Source organism: Calonectris borealis, chromosome 19 (assembly GCF_964195595.1).
Source record: "Calonectris borealis chromosome 19, bCalBor7.hap1.2, whole genome shotgun sequence".
NCBI lineage: Eukaryota > Metazoa > Chordata > Aves > Procellariiformes > Procellariidae > Calonectris > Calonectris borealis.
The window spans coordinates 8,267,414-8,289,555 of NC_134330.1; the positions used below are offsets into that span (position 1 = coordinate 8,267,414).

General features: G+C 39.9%; 1 protein-coding gene across 12 annotated transcripts in view; it reads right to left on the reverse strand.

Annotated features, from left to right (window-relative positions):
* Positions 1 to 22,142, reverse strand: part of CUX1 (cut like homeobox 1) — a 281,906-nt gene that overhangs the window by 70,844 nt on the left and 188,920 nt on the right. For 7 of the 12 annotated variants that reach the window (XM_075168937.1, XM_075168931.1, XM_075168927.1 and 4 more), the window contains exons 10-17: positions 20,798 to 20,902; positions 17,900 to 18,088; positions 12,164 to 12,222; positions 7,187 to 7,235; positions 6,073 to 6,169; positions 4,309 to 4,980; positions 3,249 to 3,314; positions 1,765 to 1,866 (exon numbers count right to left, since the gene is read on the reverse strand). In XM_075168937.1, coding sequence (XP_075025038.1) covers positions 1,765 to 1,866; positions 3,249 to 3,314; positions 4,309 to 4,980; positions 6,073 to 6,169; positions 7,187 to 7,235; positions 12,164 to 12,222; positions 17,900 to 18,088; positions 20,798 to 20,902 — 1,339 coding nt within the window. The remainder of the gene's footprint in view (positions 1 to 1,764; positions 1,867 to 3,248; positions 3,315 to 4,308; positions 4,981 to 6,072; positions 6,170 to 7,186; positions 7,236 to 12,163; positions 12,223 to 17,899; positions 18,089 to 20,797; positions 20,903 to 22,142) is intronic. The other 5 variants (XM_075168936.1, XM_075168933.1, XM_075168932.1 and 2 more) reach the window with 3 other exon arrangements.

The window sequence follows — 22,142 nt, forward strand, 5'->3', positions numbered from 1 at the left end:
AAATAAGGTGAGTCCTTTTAACTCCAAAAATGTAACACACAGATTACAAGAAAGCAAGAGCTTTAGTAAGAGACTTCATTATTTCATTTGACAAGCTAGATAGGCTCCTGCTTCCTGTTTTCTTGTTCCATGGTCCCAACCACTGAAATAAACAGCTCTACAAAAATCAGGCTGATGCCTGGCCATCGCTCTCTGCCTTATCTGAAGCCCTAGAACGGAGCCACGGGCACCTTCAGAAGAGATAACACCTAAACGCAGTATTTCAGTGGTGAACCGGGACTTGTGTGGCTGTGCTGCAGCAGTCAGGGATGAGCAGAGATTGGAACGTGGGTGTAGAATTATCTCTGCAAAGCCAGGAGGTTTTTGCAATGGCATCTGTTTCCATTTAAGTTAGTCTCCACTGAGGTCCTCAGTGCTTGAAAACCAATTCCTCTAAAAGCTACTCGACAAAGAATGGGGAAAATGAAGCACTAGATAGTAACAGGGAACCCATACACTGCAAGAAGTGGCCTCAAAGTGAACTAAGATTTGAAACACACTGCGTATTATTCTAGTAATATCATGCCTCATCTGAATACATTTCCAAATTTGCCTCCCAATGTTCCTTCCTGTCACACACTATAAAATACATGAAAAGCTAAGAAATGGGAAAAAAAGACAGTGGGAACATCTATTCTGTTTTATCTACTGGTTTCATAGGGAGTTTTGAGGCTGAATTAATATTTAAAAGGAAGTCTAAGATTCTCAACTGAAACATGCTACTGAACAACCTGCTTGCAGTTTCCTGCTCACAGCCCACGTTCTTCTCTATGTAATCATTACTTGTATAAAGTCACATTAGTCAAACCATATATTAACTAGTCTTTTATATTCTGCCATGAGATTAGCTTAGTTTTCATTTAAAAGACAACTATCCAAAACTGTAAATCAGTATTCACTTTAAAAAACGAAACAGAAGTAATGCACAGTACTCTCTATTTCAGCCCTTTAGTGGTGCTGGAAAGTTGGGAGGGCTATGGAGTAGACAGAAATGTTAACTACATGACAGCATACAGTGAGAAATTAAATTTGTCTCGGGCTAAGATGTTAAACTAATGATGTTTTTGGGAAAGGAAATGCTTTTTGGATTTGCCAGTTCATTCACTGAATACGTTCTGTAACCAAAAATAAAGTCACATAAAAGTTCGAACTGAGTTTGCCTCTATTACAATTTCAGTACACGATGTCCACAGTACGGTGGTACTATGTGACTGGTAAATGCTGGCTAGATAGTGACCTCCACCCCGACAAATCCACTCAGTTCCCTCTCCCATGCAGTTGTGTCCCTGGGGCCTGAGTTAGAAGACAAGAGAAAGCAGGAGCCATTCCCTTTCCAAGGAGCAAACTGGTAGAAGAAAGGATTTTGTAGGTTCGTGCTGCAGAGTGACTGCCTGCAGGTATGGAGTGGTGTAAAGAAGGCAGAGCTCTGCACTTGGGAAAAAAGGTGTTTAGAAATCTCACAGCGTTGCTCCCCCAGGAGCGGGGCAGAGCAGGGCGGGCAGAGCACTGAGCAGAGACCCCACCAAGCCGTGACATGCGTAACCTTAACTTGGGCTGCCTTATAGACAGAAACAACTCCACTAAATTTAAAAAAAAAAAAAAAAAAGCGCTCTTCAAACCTACATTCAAGGTTTTAAGAATATAATTAACTGACCAGAAAGCTCATGGTAATTGTTTTAATTAAATTCTGAAATAAAAGGAACAAGAGACAAAATGAGACCATACCTGTTTTCTGTACTTGCAGCTCCCTTTTGGCTTGTTCGAGAATGGATTTGATGGCTTCATCAGAGCCAGTCTCTGTGGTTCGGATTCTTGTGGTTATATTACCTGAAGAGGAAAACAAAACTAATGACACCGGGAAAACTTTTATTTGGTTGGTTGGTTTTTTAACACAAAGACAGACAGCATATACTGATATACCACCAGCATGACCTGACGGAAGTTTACATAGGACCTTTACCAACATTTACAACACCAAGAACATACTTAACATAATAAAAGAAAAATATCCTCATTGTGCAAAAGCCTGCCTGCTAGCTGCGCTGGAACGATGAGAACACCGACATCATCAGAGGAAGAACTAGGTGGTCATATATTCCTTTTCAGGATAACACATCTAGGTCTATTTTTTTCCCTTTCTTTGTTTTGGAGGGGGAGAGGAAACAGAAGGGAAAAGAACCAGAGGGGAAAGGAAGAAAGCTAAAAACACAAGATCAGGAATCACCTTAAAAATTGCATCAGCTGCTAGGCAAAGTAGGATGAGTATACATTCAGCCCAAAACAGAATTAAAAAGTAACTAGAAAAAAAAAATTTTTAACTTTCTAGAGGTTAATACATTAAGAGAAACAGTCATTTAAGCGCAGATACCATTTGAAGTACTCTCCAGCTAAGAGCTATTACTTGATTGTTTGGCTTGGTTTTGGTTTGGTTTTTTAACCACTAAGGGGAAGAAAAGGAGGGAGAACTATGACTGTGAATGCTATTGCACTTAACTGCATTTTTCATCATGAGATTATCATTTGTAAGTGAGCTAGGTAATTTCTGACTGGAGTCAAAACAACTACAGAGTTTTGGGGTACCTGTTTTTGTTTTTTCTTCTTCCTCTTGTCTTGCTAAAAGAAAAATTCTGCAACTAATCTATAATGAAGAAAAACGTTCGTACTTCCTGTTCAGTGATAATTTATCAATCTGATGTTCACTTATCTTGTTGTCTTTTTCACACACCATACTGAAGTAAGTATCACACCAATTTAATAGCGTATTAAAGTGTATTTGTCAACATAAGCCCCATGAGAAGAAAGAAGTAAATCTAGAGCAGAAGCTGTATGCGATTGATGTTGGATTATACGTAATTGTGCAACTTTCTCCCTCCAAAATCACAAAAACAGCAAAGAGAGCATTTCAATAGATCTGATGTAAAATCATCAGATTTTAAAGCCACTTCTATCACTTATCTCTTTTGATCTGCGTACGCAGAGATGTTGGGAGTGGAAAAAGTATCCAAACAGGGTTACGTTAGTACAGCAGCAGCAGAATTAGAAAAAGCAAAGTGTTCGTCTAACCCATGGTTTGTTTTATACTTACTGTCTGTTTTTCTATCAGATTCCAGGCCAGAATCAAACTGCACAGTTTTAAGGAAACACACAGCTAAAGCACACTCCACTTCCTAGGTATTGACTGCAAAGAAAAACACCTGCCTGTGACGTACCTTCAGACCCATTTCTTCGTTTCGGTACTTCCTGAAATAGTCTGTTCAGGTTCTGGCCTGGATTCTCTGTTGAAAAACAAGTTTGGTAAGAACAAAACAATCAGGGGATGGTTGCTCTGACATCATGGGCTGTGTGACATGAGAAGCTAGCAGCCTGTCTCTGAAGGCGAGGGTTTGAGCCGTCCTCGCCCCCTCGAGCCTTTGTCTGAGCGCTGGAGGAGCTGGCTACTTTGGAAGAAGCAAGGCTGGCTGATTTGTTAATAAAGATTACAGCTACGTTCGGAAAGGAGATTAGACAGATATAAATAAATGTCTAGAGATACCAAAAATGAAGAGGTTAAAGATGGGCAGATAATCCCCTCAAGTACAATCATCAAAAGGAAGAACAGATAATAAATCTAACAGCGTGCACTTTCAATTAAACAAAATCTAGGAAAATCCTGCCTGTCCTTTCCAATATTTCTTGACTGTAAACAACTTACTTTTCAGTTTCTCTAAATGTAAATCTCAGTCTTCGCTTAAGATGAATCACAATTAAATGCATGTTACTTCTTAAAATCACTGCCTTAAATATGCAAAGCTGCTTTAAATTAGGATTGTTTTTTAATTACTCATCTTATGCATCACCTATGATATTTTGTCAAAACACTTTGGAAAAAAAAAATCACAAACGACACAACAAAAGTCTGGTCTCAATAAACAACGCCAAATAAAAATTTTCAAGTATTTCTGAGGGCTGATACCCTTAGTAGCTACTGACCCTTTTCACTCTGTATTTAGCTCTGACATGGAGCTTTTGGGAAGTGAGGGATGTAAGTGTCCCTGCTGCTTGCCCCCGCTGACAAACACAAGTCAGCGGCTAAAAAAAGCGTAAGCAAAGATACTAACCTGCTTGAGTGCTGAAAAGCAGGGTTAGAAAGCTGTACTTTCTGCACCTGACATCTGATTCGGGTGAAAACAGCAGCAACGCACAAACGGCCCCGTACAGGGAAGCTTCCAATTTTTAACATTCGTAACTAATCGGAAAATAGGGCAAGCCCCTCGGCCGGCGAGCGCTTACCTCTTTGTCTACCCTGGATGCTGCGAAGAGCCAAGATGTTCTGCTCGTCCGAGAGGAACTGCTTCATCTTATGAAATGGCTCCTTGCCTCTCACAGTCAGTTTATTCCATGGCTTTGGCCGGGCTAGTATCTCACTCACAGACCCTTGCGACAGTCCCAACACATAATGTCCAAATATCCGCTGTCCGATATTGTGCTTGATCAATTGCTCTTTCACCTGACGTGCAATTTCGGCTGTGTCTATCTCCTCGCCTTCGGAGATGCTCCCAGCACTTTCTGACTGGCTGGGAGATGGGGCCATGCCATTTACGTCCGGACTTTGTTGTAATGGACTTTGGGAAGATATGGAGTTTGTGCTGTAAGGACCTGTTGAAAAAATCATGCTTGTGCTTCCTGCTTCCTGCATTGCCTTGGAGTAGAAGGACTGCATTAGCTGTCGCTGGAGGAGAGAGTTTAGTGCAAATTTTCCTGTGGAGGCCAGGGGTAAGCTGGGGCTCGCCAGGGATGAGCTGAAAAAGTCTTGACTTAAACCCGTTGGTGAGAACTGGTGTGTACCATTAGTATTGGAAGCCTGCTCCCCCGCGTTGCGGAGCAACTGAGAAGGAGGGGAGGCCGGCAAGGTTGCAGGACGCTGACTCTCAGGCTGGTCTTTCCCTTTTCTCCTGGCTGACCCTACAAGGAAGGTCAAACATAATGCATTATGGGGGATCAAGGAGGGAAAAACCAAGATAAAAAAATGCAAAGTTTGCCCCACAAAGGGAAAAAGTGCAGATTTACAAGGGCCAATGAAGTGGCGGTGGGATTTTTGTTTTCATTTTGTTTTTGGTTTGTTTTCTTTTTTTTGTTTTCATAATTGAAATTTTAATAAGCCAAACAAGGCCCCCAAAACAAACAACATGCATTTCATGTTTGCACCTTTCTTGTATGTTGCAGCCTGGAGAATCCCCCTTACAAACATTAAAACTAGAACAATTACATGAAGTGCAGTTATACATTTAAAATAAATGCAGTTACAGACAGCAAGTCTCTTTGTTGTCTCTCATTCAAGACATTACTCATTGGACCTGACTGAACCCAAATGCAGCAAACATTTACATTTTGGAACAAACCAATTTGAATAAAGGAATCACCATTAGGTGGATGCACCAAGATCACTCAGTTAAAGTCATAAAACGCTTCAGAATTCAGTAATCCCAGGGCCAGTGGCAACTTTTAATTTTCTTCCAGCTGCAAAAACCATAAGCATTCAAGTATCTGGAAATTCCATGACTTGCCATTTAAAAAATGTGCACACAAGATGTAAAAAGCCCACATTAGGAAAGCTAAACGGCAAACACACTTTGCTAAAAAGAAAGTATTTTGTTTTTCCAAGCTGACCTGCTGGTAGTATATCTAAATGTATCAGACAGGAAGATTATTGTGTTCCACATGCAAACATTTTGCATAACATTGTGTGTGGGGGAAGAGACTTCTGGTGCCACGGATGAATTTCTTCCCAAAACAGAAGAAGACAGCCTCAAACGCTACCACTTGGTACATCTTGTAATGCCTCTCTTTCCTAACCTTTAAAGACTCTCTGAGGTCTCCAAGTTTTAGTTTCTTATCCAGCCTATAAAACTGCAGAAATCAAACATTATTCAGTGTTCCTGTTGCCTCTTCATCTTTCTGCCGTGCATTAGCTCAGACATTCAGCTCTCACTCAGCCCTCCCTCCCTTTACAAGAGAGCAAACAAACCAGAATAGCCGAAAATCGTGTCAACCTACCACTCAGGTCACTATTTGTGATACGCAGCGTGGCGTTCTCAGACTGCAAGGAGCGGTTCTTCTCCAGCAGCAGCATCTCCAGCGGTTTAGATGCATCCTAAAGAAAATCAAAGCAGGAGGTTTGTTTCTAAAAGCATTAAGAATCTCACTCAGGCACTAAAAAGGATTTCAGAAGAAGAAAACAAGTGCTCATCTCTGCTATGAACGCAGCTAGGGAATTCACCATGCATATATTTGCAGGAATCACTCAGCGCTCCTACGTGAGCCATAGAAGAGATTCACTGTTTAATTTTCATTGTAAATCATTCACCAATTCTGCATTATTTTGAGATGTGTAAGGGAACATTTTCTTAATCCTACTTATTTTAAAATGGTACTGGCAAGCTTTCAGTTTAAAAGCTGTAGACTTCTTTTAATCTGATTAAAATAGGAGTTAAGATTATATTATTTCTTCTACACCGAAGTTAAGCATTTCCTTGAAATGCTGTGTTTCAGCAGAAAGTTTGTTAAAAAATAAAATCAGTCACAGAAACCTGCCATTTACCTTCCACTAACTATCATCTAACCCTTGATCATTAAGAAACATATTGAAAATTAATCCCAGTATAGTGATATTCAGTTCAGATTTCAGAAGCAGGAATTTAATTCATAACCTTTAAACTTAAGTAAGATTAATTTACTGGAATAGCAGAGCTTTCTCCTGCTTTCTCAGTACTCAAAGGTTCGTTTTCTTTTGTGAACATTATTTTCAAGGCTAACAAAGACTTAAAAATGCTAAAATCCTTGCTCAGCGTACTGTCAGTACAAGAAACATGCAAATCTCAGTGTAGCTGTACACTGACTCTAGTATCTTTAAAAGACTGAACTTCACAACACTATGGTTATCCACTCCAGCACTGCTGAAACGTCATTCTTTGTCCTTGACCACTTAAAAAGAAATTAATAGGCAAAAAATGTTCAGTTCAGCTTTTTACATAGGAAAACAATGATCAACCCATATGTCTCAACATCAACAGGAAATTCTCCACGCCAACACCAACAAATTGCAAGACAAAATTGTTGTTAATTAACTGAACTGCTGAAGTAATTAAGAAAACAAAAGTAGGTTCAGTACCTGCGCACCAGAGCTTTCAGATGGTGCAAACTCCATGGATTTCAATATACTGTGGAAGGCAGAAAAAAAATTATTTTCTATTTCTTCTTTTAACAACAACTGCACTAATGAGCATTAACATTATCATTTCCTACTCTCCAGCAACACTACAAGTGATAACAACTTTCCTTGCAGTAACACAGCCTCATAATGAATATAGAATAACTATTCGAACTAGTTATTGGATAAGAAAATTTTCTCGAGCGTCATCTAAATCATTCCATATGCAATCCCACCAGGCCAGTTTAAAGCGTAAATTTAAAGGTTAATAAGGATATAACATTTTAAGCTGTCAGAAGCGATATAAATTTATCTGTGAAGCTTGAAGGGAATGAAAAAGTTGTAGCAAAGCAACAAAACAGGGGAATCACCACCACAGTTGCAGTACTTTATATAATATACACCAGCTCACATATCAAGGAAAATATGCACAAATAATCTTTCCAACCAAGACACTACAGGCTAAAAGGCAGTTTTTCATTTTAATAACCTCCTAGTTCTACGGCAAAGGGAAGACACAATGGCACAATATTTCTTAAGAAATACGAAAGTTCCAAATATTTATAAGTACATTAGGAGAAGAATCTGATAGTCTTATTGTCAATATTTTATATAAATACTGAGCAGTCAAAGGACATCTCCCTTCAAAGTCTTTCAGTTAGAATTGTATCGTCTGGCAAATGAGAATCTTACAGGAATACAAACTTATTACTATGCTTTGTCTTATAAATTTTTTTAAATAGACCTGCTGCAGGCAGGACGTTAAGTTCCTCAGACTGAAGCAATAAATGATTTCAGCTTCTCATTGTACAAAGACGACACTCATTTGTTGAAGAAAAATACATAAACAGATATAGATAGTGTTTATACAGCATTTTTCATGTATAAAGTACCAGGAACTTTGGGAGGCAGGAAGAATATATTCAACCATGTATTAAATGTGGAACCTGAGTCAAAAAAAGCAGGTGGCCAGCATTAGCACATAGGGACTAGTTCTGGGTGCCACTAGGAGTCAGCCAGGCACCCAGCACTCATTAACTGCCACAGACCATGTGGCATCCAGCTCCTCTGTAAATCTGTCCATGCATTAATCCAGAATTAGATGTCCATCAAGTGGCACTCTGGAAATCAGTGGCCTCAGTGACTCGTTCAAGATCACACAAAGTCATAGCAAATCCAAGAAAAAAAAAAGTCATTCTGAGACAGAATCCTCACGTATTTCACATCTGTGCATACTCATTGCATACAGTGTTAATTCTGACAGCCACTCCTACAAATATAGTAATTAATAAAACCACAAAATTCTGGCCATCAGTTTCATCATATGGCGTCATTGGATGACACCTCTTGCCAGCAGAAATCTCTGGAGATTACAGCCATCATCCAATACACAAGCACGTAAAGTAATGCTGTTAAGACTCTGCTTTACGTGGGCACAACAGCTCACCCACATGCAAAAGTGCCTCTTTTCTGCTATTAATGGAGTCATGCCAGTCAAGGGGAGAGGTTGTGCATTAATGGCTCGAGTTCTTAAAGATTCTGACATTATATTGACACCAGAGGCATGTTTTCTCAGGTTGCTAATCACTGCTGAAAGCAAGTGGTTCTTGGGACAGCTCTTCAGAGGCACAGCTCTGTCTACCAGGACTCCAAGGTGCTGGGGGAGATAAATATACAGAGACTCATCTAGGGAAAACCCCAGTCACTGGTAGGTAACTGTTTTCATCCTCCCATGGATTCTGCAGGGTATGGCCTCTGAAAGGACAGCAAGTATGTCCTCATGATGGTCAAATAAGGAGACCCATCTGAATTAAAAAAAAAAAACAAATTGTAACAGCAAATTATCATGTGGCAAACTTCCCACAGCAAATCACAGGTGTTTCTCCCGTATCAGTTCAGATCAGCAGTACACTTGCGACGCAGGTCTCCCAGTAATCCCCACTTACCACACTCTGGTCTGCCATGCAGAGCAGTCCTGGAGCATACCAACCGCATTCCTTCTGGATGAGACTAAACCGAAAGAAGCTGCACGCTCCCAAAGGAGCGGGCGTGACGTGCTCTGACGACTACCGTGCTGCCTACAGAACCAGACTGAAACCAGTTGGAAGTGCAAAGCAAGCCTGAATGTATTTAGTGTGGATATCGGGTTCTTGGCACCAAAAGTCTGGCTTTAAAGCCCTGATCCTGTTGTGCCCTCCACTTGCACAGGCTGCTTTACCAATGCGTTTTGGTTCCGAGCACCTGCTGCCAGCTGGGACCTTCAGAAAGGATCCTGAACCTTGCAGCAGCTGCATTTTTCAGCAAGCTTGGAGCAGGCATGCGTATCCAAACCTCGGCTGAAACTTACTGACCTCTGCCTACTTAAAGTGGATTCTTTGCTACCTGAAACAGCGTTCTGGCAATTTCACAGGTAATTTCCTATACACTTAGAATCCAAAATATACTAAAAACCAAGTTGATGGTATCTTGAATTGCCCTTGGAGGAATATTCACTACAGCAGGTTCATTTTTTCAAAATGACATGTCAAAAATGACTCTCCAAATGTGTCACAGAAGAGACATTTTCCTTAGGAATATGAGGAAGCAAAATGTTTCCCCTTTGGATTCCAGGAATATCTTTGCCCATGAGCTCTCAACTCAGTGTGCTGCTCAAGATCAGTTATCTGCTTTTTAAAGGAATGATCTTGTGACTTGAATCTGCACATCTACGAGGACTTGAAAGATCTTACTCTAAAGCAAAGCGTGCATTGGGACAGCTCGACTTTCTGTTTGCATGATCCTGACTGCAAAGGCAGGAGGGTTAGCACTGCCGTATTACTCGAGAGGGAACTGAAAGGACACACAGAGCTCTCAGATCTCAAAAATAGGTTTAAAAGCCATTTGGCACAAAAGCCAATGCAGAAAGCAAGGAATCCACCCATCCCAGATCTTGACGTGGATCCAGTTAAGTTCTTCCAAGGTTAGAAGTTGGCTGATATTGAGGTCCCTCAGCCTAGAATGCCTCTAACATCCTTGGGAGGATTAAGGAAAATACGTCAGTGCCAAAACAACTGAGAAGTTTATTCTCTTTCTTCCTTACTGACAAGATATCTTTTTTCTTGGTGTGTATGCGTGTTACGAGCCGTTCATTTTTGTCAGTGTTTCAGGGCACAACAGCAGGCATAGTAGGATTCAGTGTGAGGGATACCAGATTTACAGCAATAGACTTTTCATAGTTTCACTTCAGATCAGACTGTCACTCTCAGGTGATGCACATTTAGATTTTGGCACATCTTTTGGACCAGAGGAGCAGAGAGGGTGGCGTGAACGAGCTGCTGTGATGATGCAGCATTGCAAACATCTGCAGTGCTCTCAGACAGGACCTTAGCCCCCCGCACCACCAGGACGGTGTATGGACCCCAGGTCACCTACAAGCTAGCTGGCTGTCCCTCCAAAGTCACCTGCCCAGATAAAAAATGTTACCCACAAATTAGGGGATATAAAAGCTGTAACAGCCAGGAGAGAGATTTAATTTACTGGCACCCAACAGGGGCCACTTCCAGGAGATTCTCCCATCTATTCCACTGCAAGCTCATCTTGAAATGACAGGAACACGCAGAAGCACCATATGAACACTCCTGTGTCATGGCTTCTCATGGACCTCTTATCTGCCTTCCCATCCCTGCCCTCACATAAGTCAGTGTTGTAAAAAAAAAAAAAAAAAAAGGCATTACTGCCAGGAATACAGGGATCTAAGCGAGTTTCATATCTAAAGTAAAGGCATTAGACCAGGTAGGATTTAAAACTCATTTGCTGTTTTGGTACATTCACATTTTAGTAACTCATGTAGCAAATTGGAAGGTTGTGGCTTAATTCCCATTCACTACTTAATATATGAGGGCATAAACCAGCTGAAATCTGAAGCTGCGTTTCCTTAACTCAGGAGAGAACATGAACATACTTACCCATATCACGAAAACGATGAAGCTTTTTTGAGACCAGTTAATATTCAGGTATAATGCCCAAAGAAATGGACAACTCACTTCACTTGACTGAAACTATATACCTACATCAGGGTGTGCTGAGCTGGCAGTGAACCAGAACCGCAGCCAGCGCGGCTTGAATATAATAGCACCAGGGGCTGGGCAGTCATTGGGCTTGCAAAACCAAACCTGCTTTCCATATTCTCCAGGGACATGTAAACCAAAGCACATGACTACCAGCCTCATCTGAAATACCTCATTAAACAAGGTAACATTTTTTCAGTCGTCTTAAAATACACACAAAAATGCCAGAATGATGAAAGAAGAGATGGAGTTTCTTGCAGTTATTTAAACCTTGACACTAAACATATTTCCAGTCAAAAAACTTCTCTTCTAAACCTGACAGCTTATCTTGTTATAGTTTAAAATGAGGGTCTTTTAAGTCTCTTAAAAAAAACCCTTGAAATAGGAACAGGCTGTTTGTGGCTTTAGTTTAAAACCACAACATATTAGCAAAAATATACAGTGAAACAAGCTCAGCATTAAAATGGTAAGTGCTGAACACTGGCTGGCAAAAGCATAGAAAAGGTATTATGGCCAAAGGCCCTGCATTAAATTCTTGATCCACATCACATTCAGCTGTTGGCTGGGGATTTTTAAAGAGTGGTCCACCTAAAATTCCACAGCTTTTCAAACTTTTTACCCTTGGTGGACGATAGTTTTAGCACCTTTTCTTCACGGACACTTGTATTATTCGCTATTGCGATACTCTGCTGCAACAAAAAGGAGTGAGTGCTCTCAGATACAGCAGTTGCACTGGTTCTGGATGCGATTTCTGCCAATATTCCTGATTTCCCTGTCTTTGTGGTTTTGACTGAATTCTTTATTGTTCCAAGAACACAGATTTGTGGCTTCATTTAACAAGCATTGTTAAACTGGAGTGTGTGAAAAAATTATGTAAGCATTTAACACTTACTTTAATTCTTTCTTAACCTCTTCATAATCAGCCTGTCCTTTCAGTTTTTCTTCCAGTTGCTTTAAAAGAAAGAACATGGATTTAATTATTTAGATTTTTTTCTGCAGGCTTTCAAAATCATCTTTAAATTATTCCATATATACAGCAGCGCACAAGTGAGGGTTAATGACTCATACCTAATTTACATATATTAGAAAACAAACTATAACCAATTCAACGTAAACACAATTATACCTCACTCTTCCTTTGTTTACAGAGTGCCAAGCATTACAGAATTCAGTAAGTCCCAATTTGGCTGTTTGCAATGTCACTGTCGTGTGCTCAATGCAGAGATTGGGGAAGAAAGTATTAAAAATGGGGCAGCTGAAATTTTTACGAAACTGATAAATTGAGTAAACAAGCAGGATGCTTTGGCACATACTGTATTCTTAATACGACAGTTCTTGATAACCTTATCTACATGAAAAAAAAAAAAGACTGAAGAAGCTGTTGTTGACTGGAACGCCTTAGGCTTGTAAGACTTCTACAATGCCTCATGCCCAAACAAAACAGCTATACGAAGTCATTTTACAAGCATTACTTATTGCAATAACTAATATGATTACACACCGGAGATGAAGCACTGAGACCAACTCAGCAGGTCTTTTTGCTCAGGTCTGCCTGACCTGAGGCAGTCTCAATGGCTTCTCTTCGGTGTGAAGATGCCACAAACGTTGAAACAAACCTCCTAACACAATCCATAACGCAATGCCACACATTTGGACCTTACCCAAGAGCCCCTGCTCCCAACAACAGTGCTCATCACTACAGGATAAATGCTTCAGGAGGCCTAAAACATAGTGATACATAATTGATGCCGTTATGTTGCTTGCAGAAGCCACATTAATTTCCCACTAATAATTTCTTTGCTTAGTACAGGCACACCTGATCTAAGCAAAGAAAGGACAGAACTTACTGCCCTGCAACTTCCATGGATAAGCTCAGGCTAGCTCTGCTTCTCTTAATTTTTGGTGTTAAAATTGGCACAGAATCTCAAAGGTCACACGAAACAGAAATAACACAAGGACGTACCACCCTCAAAGACAGAGCATCTACTTTGAAAAGGACATATGACATGAAAAAGAAAAATAGGGCTTTATGTCCAGGAGAGGCTGCCTTCAGTGGAGAAGTGCATTCAAGAAGATCCTACACCCACTCCTGGGCTGCTCGTTTGAACGCAGGAGGAAGGCAGGGGAGGGCTACTGTGAACTTGGATAATTTTAGCAAACCTGTTTAAAATGCAGCCCCATAAAGTTCTGCACCAGCACAGTTATGGGTGTCCCCTGAACGGCAGGGGACAGACGAACAATTAGAAGTGGGAACCTCTTTAACCATGCTGTCTTCCCAAGTCAGCCAGTGTGTGGGTATCACCCATGCCAAAGCTATCCAATGGGTACAAGCAGCAAACCTAAACACTGTGTAATGCAGCACCCACAGATTAGTGAGTCCATCATCTGAGCCATCTTAATAATTTAACTGAGGCTTCTTGAGATGACAACAGCAGCACGATGGGGCTTTGTTGGACTTCAGCTATTTTGCCATCTTTTAAAGGATTTCCTGTCATGCCCTTTCCAGCTTACGCATTGCTGGAATTTCTGCCTTGCCATTAGTACGTATATCAAAAAGCAGTGACAAAGCGGACATCCATGTTACCAATATACAGCCCTCTTAAATTCCTCTTTCTGCTTTTGATGCCATAATCCACAATCCTTAGTCACTGCTGACAAGAGGCATCTCCCGGCAGTAATACACGAGCTCCTGCTCTGGCAGCTGCTCAACAAGGACCTCTTAAAGGATCACCACCGCCGGCTGTCGCAGGAAAGCAGAAACTGCTGTTAAGTGTGGAATTTGCACTCTACGGGACATTGATGAAACGAGTAGCCTCTTAAAAGGTCTTGTGTGCTAGCACCCTTAGCCATCAGTAACTTGTGCAGTCATTTGGTTTGTGTTAAAAAGAAAAAAAAACATGTCTCTTTCAGTTAAAACAATTTTTTTCACCTGGAATAAATACAGGGCAAGTTTTAGTCATTTCTTCCGACATGTCCTGCCTTACCAAATTCCAGCTACTAACTGGAATCATACGGAGCACCGACTTTGCCTTCTGCAGCAGACACAGTGCTACAGGTGTTTTGGCGCTGCTAAAAAACCCTATACTGATGTAACTAGGAAAATCCTGGTTGATGTGACTAGCAAAATCCTACAAATATTTAAGATGTTTGAGGTTTTGATAACCTCCAACGTGCGTTGAAATCTGATTATACAAATGTACTACATAATCCCAGGGCCCAAGATGTCACTTCAGCTCTCCAAGTTCTAAGGAGGGCCAGCTACAACATGCTACGAATTCAAGCGGCTTTTCAAGCTACAGTTCGACGCTGAGCAAAACAAAATTACTTTAACAAGGAATCCAGCTAGACCTTTTAATGCGCCAGATCAGGCTCAGTAAGACTGGAGAGGGATCTTTAAATGAAACCAGTGGCCATGTCACTCTGCTGGCTGCTTCTAACTGCTTTTTGCTGCTCTACAGCTTAAAGCAAAGATACACTACAGTTCACCTCTTCCTTAACTCTGTGACTCGTAACATTTTTGGGTCTACAGCAGATTAGTTTTTACAGTAGGGAAAAGTGGCTGTTTAAACTAGTCCTCAGTATAAAAAGTACTGGAATAAATTTAAAACAAACAATATCCTGGATTAATATGTTAGTTACTTATGCAAGCATACGCTAAGAAGAAAGCCTTTTGTAGAAACAGATATAAAATACAGAAAAGCTAATGATTCTCATTTTAATGCAATCTATATTAAATTCTAAATTCTCAGGATATGCTATACCCTGAGAGTATTTCTGGAAATTTTAGGTACAAAACACATTTAGGAAAAAAAAAAAAAAGAAAAAAAAGATGTTGACAGAATGAAGCTGTTTTGGACTCTCAGGTACTTGTATGCTGTTATAGCAGTATGGCAACCAGCAATATTTTACTTTGAATTGTATAAAAACACATACATCCATCATTCCCAAGTACCTAATATAGAGACTGTTGCCATGGAAAATCTACACCTGAATGTATACTTTACCAAACAATATAAACTAACAACTAGGAATGCAATGCCTGTTATAAGCAGACCATTTAGGCACTTCGCATCTTCCCAGTCAATGACTGTTTTAAAATGTATTAGTATGGTAATTGTCTCAAAGAACTCTGTAAAATGCACAGAACATGGTATAACAAAGGTTCAAGCTGTGAGACAATCTGGAGGAACTAATATCCTGCACTAAATATCAACCTGGTTAGTTCAGACAAAATATATTCTAATGTCCTCCAAAACACAAAAATGCAGTGAGCCAGAGGGCAGAAGGAATGGACTGGTGGCATTTCTGCACACTAAATTTGCAAATATTCCATGTTTAAGGAACCGACTTGCATTTGTTGTATGAATGAACCCATGTTAGAGCATGCATAGATTGGGTCCCCTCTTATGTTATTTTAAAAAAAAAATCATTACTGTATTAATAACCGAAGTGTCTTAGGTAAACAGCATGGGCCGTATTAAGGGGCTTAAAGCATTTAAAAAAAACCATTAGACTAATGTTGTAGTTTAGTTTAGAGTGATAAACTAAAAAGCCCATATGTAATTAACTCAGGTTATCTGATGTATCTTTTTGCTAACTAGCACTGTGGTATTTTAAATGGGTAGCAGGGAAGCTCTAACTCCCAGCAACAAAGGGTTAATATAATTACAGTTAGAAAAGTTTTGTTACTAGAGGACATGTTTTGATTATTAGATCAGATGAAGATAAAGAAGCAATAATTTTGAAAGTATTTCTGTATTGTTTCATTAAGTCATAGAGTATTAAAGAATTCCCCCAAGATATGGTCTGAGAACATTGCTTTAATTTGTGAAACTGTGATTCATTTTTTGTGGAGGCAACCATTACAATCTCAGTTATTTTAGAAGCAGTTCCTCCATAATCAAACATGAGATCAACACATCACCACTGAGATTTGGTGCTTTGTACAACAGATCTCAGACACAGGTTTTCCCAGCACTTTGGGGTAAAAGTACGTATTTTGAAATATTTTTATAGTGCAACAAATAAGGTTAAAGAGGGTTGAAATGACTAAAATTTTATCAATAGAGTCACTGCATCAGACACTATCAACAGGAACCTAAATACAGAGCATTAGCCGGGCAAGCCTATGAGAAAATGGAAGGAGATTACTGAAATGAAAATCAAAGACTTGCTCTGTCATTTCTGTGATCCTATTCCCTTTGAAGTTAATGGCTAAACTAATGCTGACCTCACCAGGAACATGCTTTATTCCAAGAAAATCTGTCAAGTGCAAGGACTCAAGATATTTTCTATCAGACTTATGAAAAAATAAAAAAAATCCGTAACATGGGTGTAGCCAGCAAAATGTGTCCCTCAAAACCAGACCAGCTCCTTCCTCCCTCGTTAAGAGTGGTGCCCACATGGTGACAGATGGGCAGAGACTGATACTGTCAATATAGGAACCTAATAGGTTTCCTTTGCTCTACTGAATTCTCATAAAAATTCTGCAAGACTGTCTTAAAACATGCAGAAAGCATACTGAATGCAACGCTTCCGCTTTCATCCCTAACAGACATTTCTCCACATAAATTATGCTACACCAGAGCAAAACTAGGAACTGCTAAAAAATGTCCGAATTACAACAATTTGTAAGAGTTTCAATTGAACATTAAATCATTCTGATAGAGGAAAGCTACCCATGCCACAGTCAGAGCTAAGTGGGTACTATCAGCCTCCTGCTTTCAAAAAACTCTTAGACTATAAAACCTGCAAAACTATGAAGTCTTTAATGGAATAGATAAATTTATCTTGTTTACACTTTGAAGCTCATAGATGGTAGAACAATGAAAGAGACAGGAGTTACAGGAAACTGATTCATAACACATGTCAGGAAACATTTCTCATGCTTACTGATAGATCAAAACTGTGTGGGCTAGCGCACAAAGAAAGTAAAGCTGCTGAAGCAAAAGGTAAAAGGGTCACTCACAAAATCGTTACATGTTTCTTCTCGTTTTAGTGCAGTCCTACTGCTATGCAAATGAGTATAGGACTGGACCGCTAATTATAAATGGGAATTACTGTGCAGCAAATATGCAGTTAAAAAAAATAATTAAATGGTTATTAAGGCTAAAAAGTCTTTTCTTTGTGTCTTGATTTTACTTGTTTTTATGCTCTACATGATACATTTCCCTTTTCCAGCGGAGAGAACTGAAAGGGGTAGCAGGTAAATTCACAGACAGACCACAGCACAATATACATTCCTGGCAAATCTGCAATACCAATCACTGGAATGGGAATTAAAAGTTCTAAAACCTAAGAAGGATTTTCTGTGCCTTTTCAGTTCAGCTATGTCACTACATATCCATGGTAAACATATGTTGGGTTTTGTTGGTGGTTTTAATTCTACAGATAGCCATGTTCTGCAAAAACAAATTTCAAAACCATGAGAACTAGGTAAATTGAATTTCAACAAAACTGTGATCACTTAGAGTAAAATGTCACAGAAATTAGAATTCAACAGCATCCTGAAGAAGTCAATGGCTTTTATGGTGCCTCTCGGAACCACAGAAAACTTATGCCAGTAAAACCCAATTTGATACGTCAGTTACATCCTTCGAAAGCTGCTGAGCACAGAACCGAGCCTTACTTTAAGTGTGCTGTTCTTAGCGGTCAGCTGCTGCTCCAGCTGTGAGATTTGGCTGCTGGAGTTCTCCCGCAGCTTGGTGAGGCTGCCCTGGAGTCTCTGGACATCTTCTACGAGCTGGGCGATTTCCCGCTCCTTCGCAGCCAGTTCGACTTCCAAGCTGGACCGTGTTAGCACCTCGATGGCCTGCTCCTAATGTGAAAAAAAAAAATTAGACCACATAAATAAAAAAAGGCAACAAGCTTGAATTCAGGGCAGTTAGGTAAAGACCAAGCATGGCATTGGGTGGCATGAGAGACACAAACAATTTCTAAATCTGGGAGTCCCGTGATCGACTGCATGAATCTGCAAGGTGAACCTTTCTACTCCCCAGGACAGCTCTTTGGTAAAATACAGATAATGGAGAGAAAAAATTCCCCTATTTCATAAGCGCACTGGAAAGATGCAGCCGTGAAAGTCAAAGGATTCTATTTAGATCTATTTATTATTAATAGTCCAAATGCTTTGACAACTATGAAAAACTGTGCTTACAAAATACTAATCAGATAAAATATTCTGAAGTAATGGAGCAGAATTTCTTAATCAGGAACGGCAGAGTCATGTGCCCTTGGCTCTTTGTATGCATGCTGCCCATTTCAGGCAAAATTGTCAAAAATTGCCCAAACTGCTACTTCCAATGAACTTGCTCCTTGCATGAAAATTGTTCACTGTTAACATTATTGCTAGCAACTAAAGCCTGTCCTCCATGGGGATGAAGATAGATGTGACAGCTGTAAGACAAGGCCGTTCTCCCTTTGGTCTCCACTTTCAGAAATTCCCTTTCCTATATCAGGGTCTTTCTTCTTCCAGTTTCCCACGGCTGCAAAATTGTCCTTAAGTCTGAAACTTCCTCACTAGGCTGACTTTTCAGTAGCACAAGAAATAAGAGAGGACAGAGAAATTAAGAAGAAGGTAGATCTATTCAGAAAAGATAATACAGACTAATTGTACCACCTCTTTTGTCTCCTTTTGTGTTAAGAGATCAATAGCTATAACGCATCGGAGAGCTCTGAACCTCTCTTCCACAAAGAACATAAGGAAGTCCTTGTGCAGATCTGGGGAGCAAGAGGCAGCCCAATGATGAACGCACGTTCCATTAAAAAGCCTAAAACGCGTCTTACAAAGGTTAATGGCTGTTCCTCACAAAACACCAGTGAAGTAGGAAAGAATCCATTTGCCAAGAGAGAGACAATGATCGTAAGCATTATACCAAAGATCCTACGGCGGAAGAGCTGAAAATTCAACCCATCGATGCTGTCACCCAAGCACTTTCCTTACAATTCAAGATGACATTGCAGCAGATTGAAAAATACTCCATACCCTCTTTTCTGGAAAATACAGGCACAACAAAATACCTTTTCCGTATCTTCTAAACACTTAGCTTGATTCTCAGTGACTACATACCATTGTATCTCACAGAAAGCTACATGTACGAACAGCAGTTAACAACGCTCTCCTATTACACTGAATTCTACTTTTAACTTGAAAAAACCTCTAATTTGCTTGCATGAAACATCACAAGTTGTATAATCATCTGCTGCTTGTGCCTATTGAGACTAGAACGTAGAGTCTGAAATAAGATAGATAATGATCATTTTCATCCTGCAGTAGTTGTCATATTAAATATAAATGAAGTGCAGAAGTACTATTAAATACAAGGAAGACCTAATGTTAAAATAATGATAAGACTAGGACACAAGATAGGAAGAAGCAGGTAATTCAGAGTTACAAGTGATATACAGGCTTTTTATTTTTTTATTTTTTTTGTTTTGCAGCCTGCTTGTCTATTTTTTGACTTCTCTGAGAAAATACTGGGTTCCATTAATAGATGACCAAACAGATCTGGAGGACTTACGGTTTGTTACTCATTCTCTGCAAATGTATTTTAAAGGCAACCGTGTGTTTCTCCGATATCAGTGTCAAGCATGTATATGGCTTGCAAGAAAAAAGCATGATTTCTTTTGTTTGTTAAATCTGCTGCTTAGAATTAGACTAAATTTCACTTAATTGCATATTTACATTTAAATACTCCTATTTGTCCTTTGGCAAACAAAAATCAAAATAATCTGTCTGCTCATCTGTGATACCTGTTAACCCAGGACCAGCTGGAGTCCTCTAATAGCACCCTGTGCCCGCAAGGTCCGAGCAGCAGAGTCAGTGCTACCAACCTCCCCGAACAGCAGTGTTTGCTTTATTTAGAAACACACAGAGAAGGCAACAAGCAGCCAAACCTTTAGGAGTACAGAGTATCTTCTCAAATTTCTAAGCTTCTTTTATTGGATTTATAGGTGTAATTCTCAGTTTAGATATATTCAATGAAAACTGGAATGATACCGAATTTATTTCTAGTTCCTCTGACAGCCCATACACTAAGAATAACAAGACCCAGAACTGGGCAGGCAGCAGGCCCCCGCTAATGCAACCAACTCTGGGCAAAGTTGGTCCCCTCGGTCTGAAGCTCCACGCCTCTGCTGTGCCCTCCAGGCAGGCACATGCTGATGGCCCACCAAGGCACTCTTTCTTATACCGCATTGCTGCCTTTATTTTTCCTCTGCTGATGCTCTTACCAATGTGCAATAATTTCTGAGAGTTGCTGCTATCTGCCTGGACCAGCAGCCGTGGAGAGCTATGGATCACCGTACTGGCCACCACGGAGCAGAGCGACCTCTCTCCTTCCCGTGGTCGTCTGCAGCCACCAACCCCCTTAGAAGTTTAACCAAACCGCAATCCCAAGGAACACAATTCCACTGCAGTTAAAATATTACTCCAAACAGATATTTTTATAGCTGCGAGCATAAATTGAAAGAGCTGTATTGCAGGAATGTCAGAAACCTGTAAGAGTCAGTAAATATTTTCTCTCACCACATCAGGTGCCTTCTGGATCTGCGTAGCAAGTTGGAGAGATTTGTTAGCTGACGAGAGCTGCTCCCTTAAGGTCTCTGCCTCTCTCTGAGCCACCTCTGCCCTCTGAAGGAAATGAAAAGGGGTGAAAAGAGAAAGTACATTCAGTTTAACAACTGACAATTATTACAAGAACATTCATCAATTCATGCCTGACTGAATATAATTGATTTTCCTAAACACTCAACCTAATAAATGTTAGAAAAAAAACATAGAATGTGATGGATTTTTATTTTAAACAGTACAAGGAAGAAATAATTGAGCGATTATGACAGTAATTTAACGCTAGGAGCAAGGAATCCCCTGCTGATACTAATGCTGCGGCCCACTGAATTTCCCAGACTGAATAAATACAAGTGGAAATGGAGTCTTTTTATTCAATTTCTTTCTATTCTCATAGACCAAGCAGATTTTATTGCAAGGTTCCTCATGGGAATAATTCTCACGGGTAAATGCTGAATTAAAAGATATTCTGACCATTCTCTCTAACACACATACAATGTTGTGGGCTGTCTTTCTTCAGTAATTATTTCCCAAAACATGAATTGTTAGATTCTGTTCTTTCAGCAGGTCTATTTATTCAACAATATTTAACCCTAAACTGACAATTTTGCACAGATCAGTTACCAGCTGCTGAGGATTTACGCAGTATCTGATAAGCCTGTGACTTGGCTACCAGACAAAATTCCCATACAAATATGGAATAATAATAGAAAGGAGAAAGGCAGAATTATGAGGAAAGATTGCCTGCACAAGAATTTGGTAGAGACAGATGGATCAGTAACTTCAGGCAATAAATAGCAGCAAAGTCCTTGCCATAACTGTGTATAAGCTTCTGTTAAGAAAGCGGAACAAAACCTGGTTGTTTTTACAGTATATACTCCTCTTGGTCAGACTTTCTTCTCTCTTTTTTGTAAAAATTTGTTTTATTTTTATAAAGCCACATTCTTTACCTCCTTGAGTAATGACTGCTTTTCACCTGGGCTACTCCATGCAAATCATGCTGCACTTTCAGCAGAAAATAGCAAAAATAATTTTCTATCTCCACTTCCAAGACATTATCACCAACTCTTCCAAACCCATGAACTCCCACCAATCAAGGTCAAAACTTTTCTTGACCAACTTTTACACTGATGGGTCTCTTCCTTTACTGAATAATAAATTCATTTTTAAGCCACCAAAACTGCCATATTCCTGTGTGCCAGACTCCCTGCTTTCTCAGCTAATCCTTTTGAAAACCTAACTCATCTAAAATAGCAAATATAATACCTATACCCCTCTGTGTGTGCATGGTCTTTGACTTACT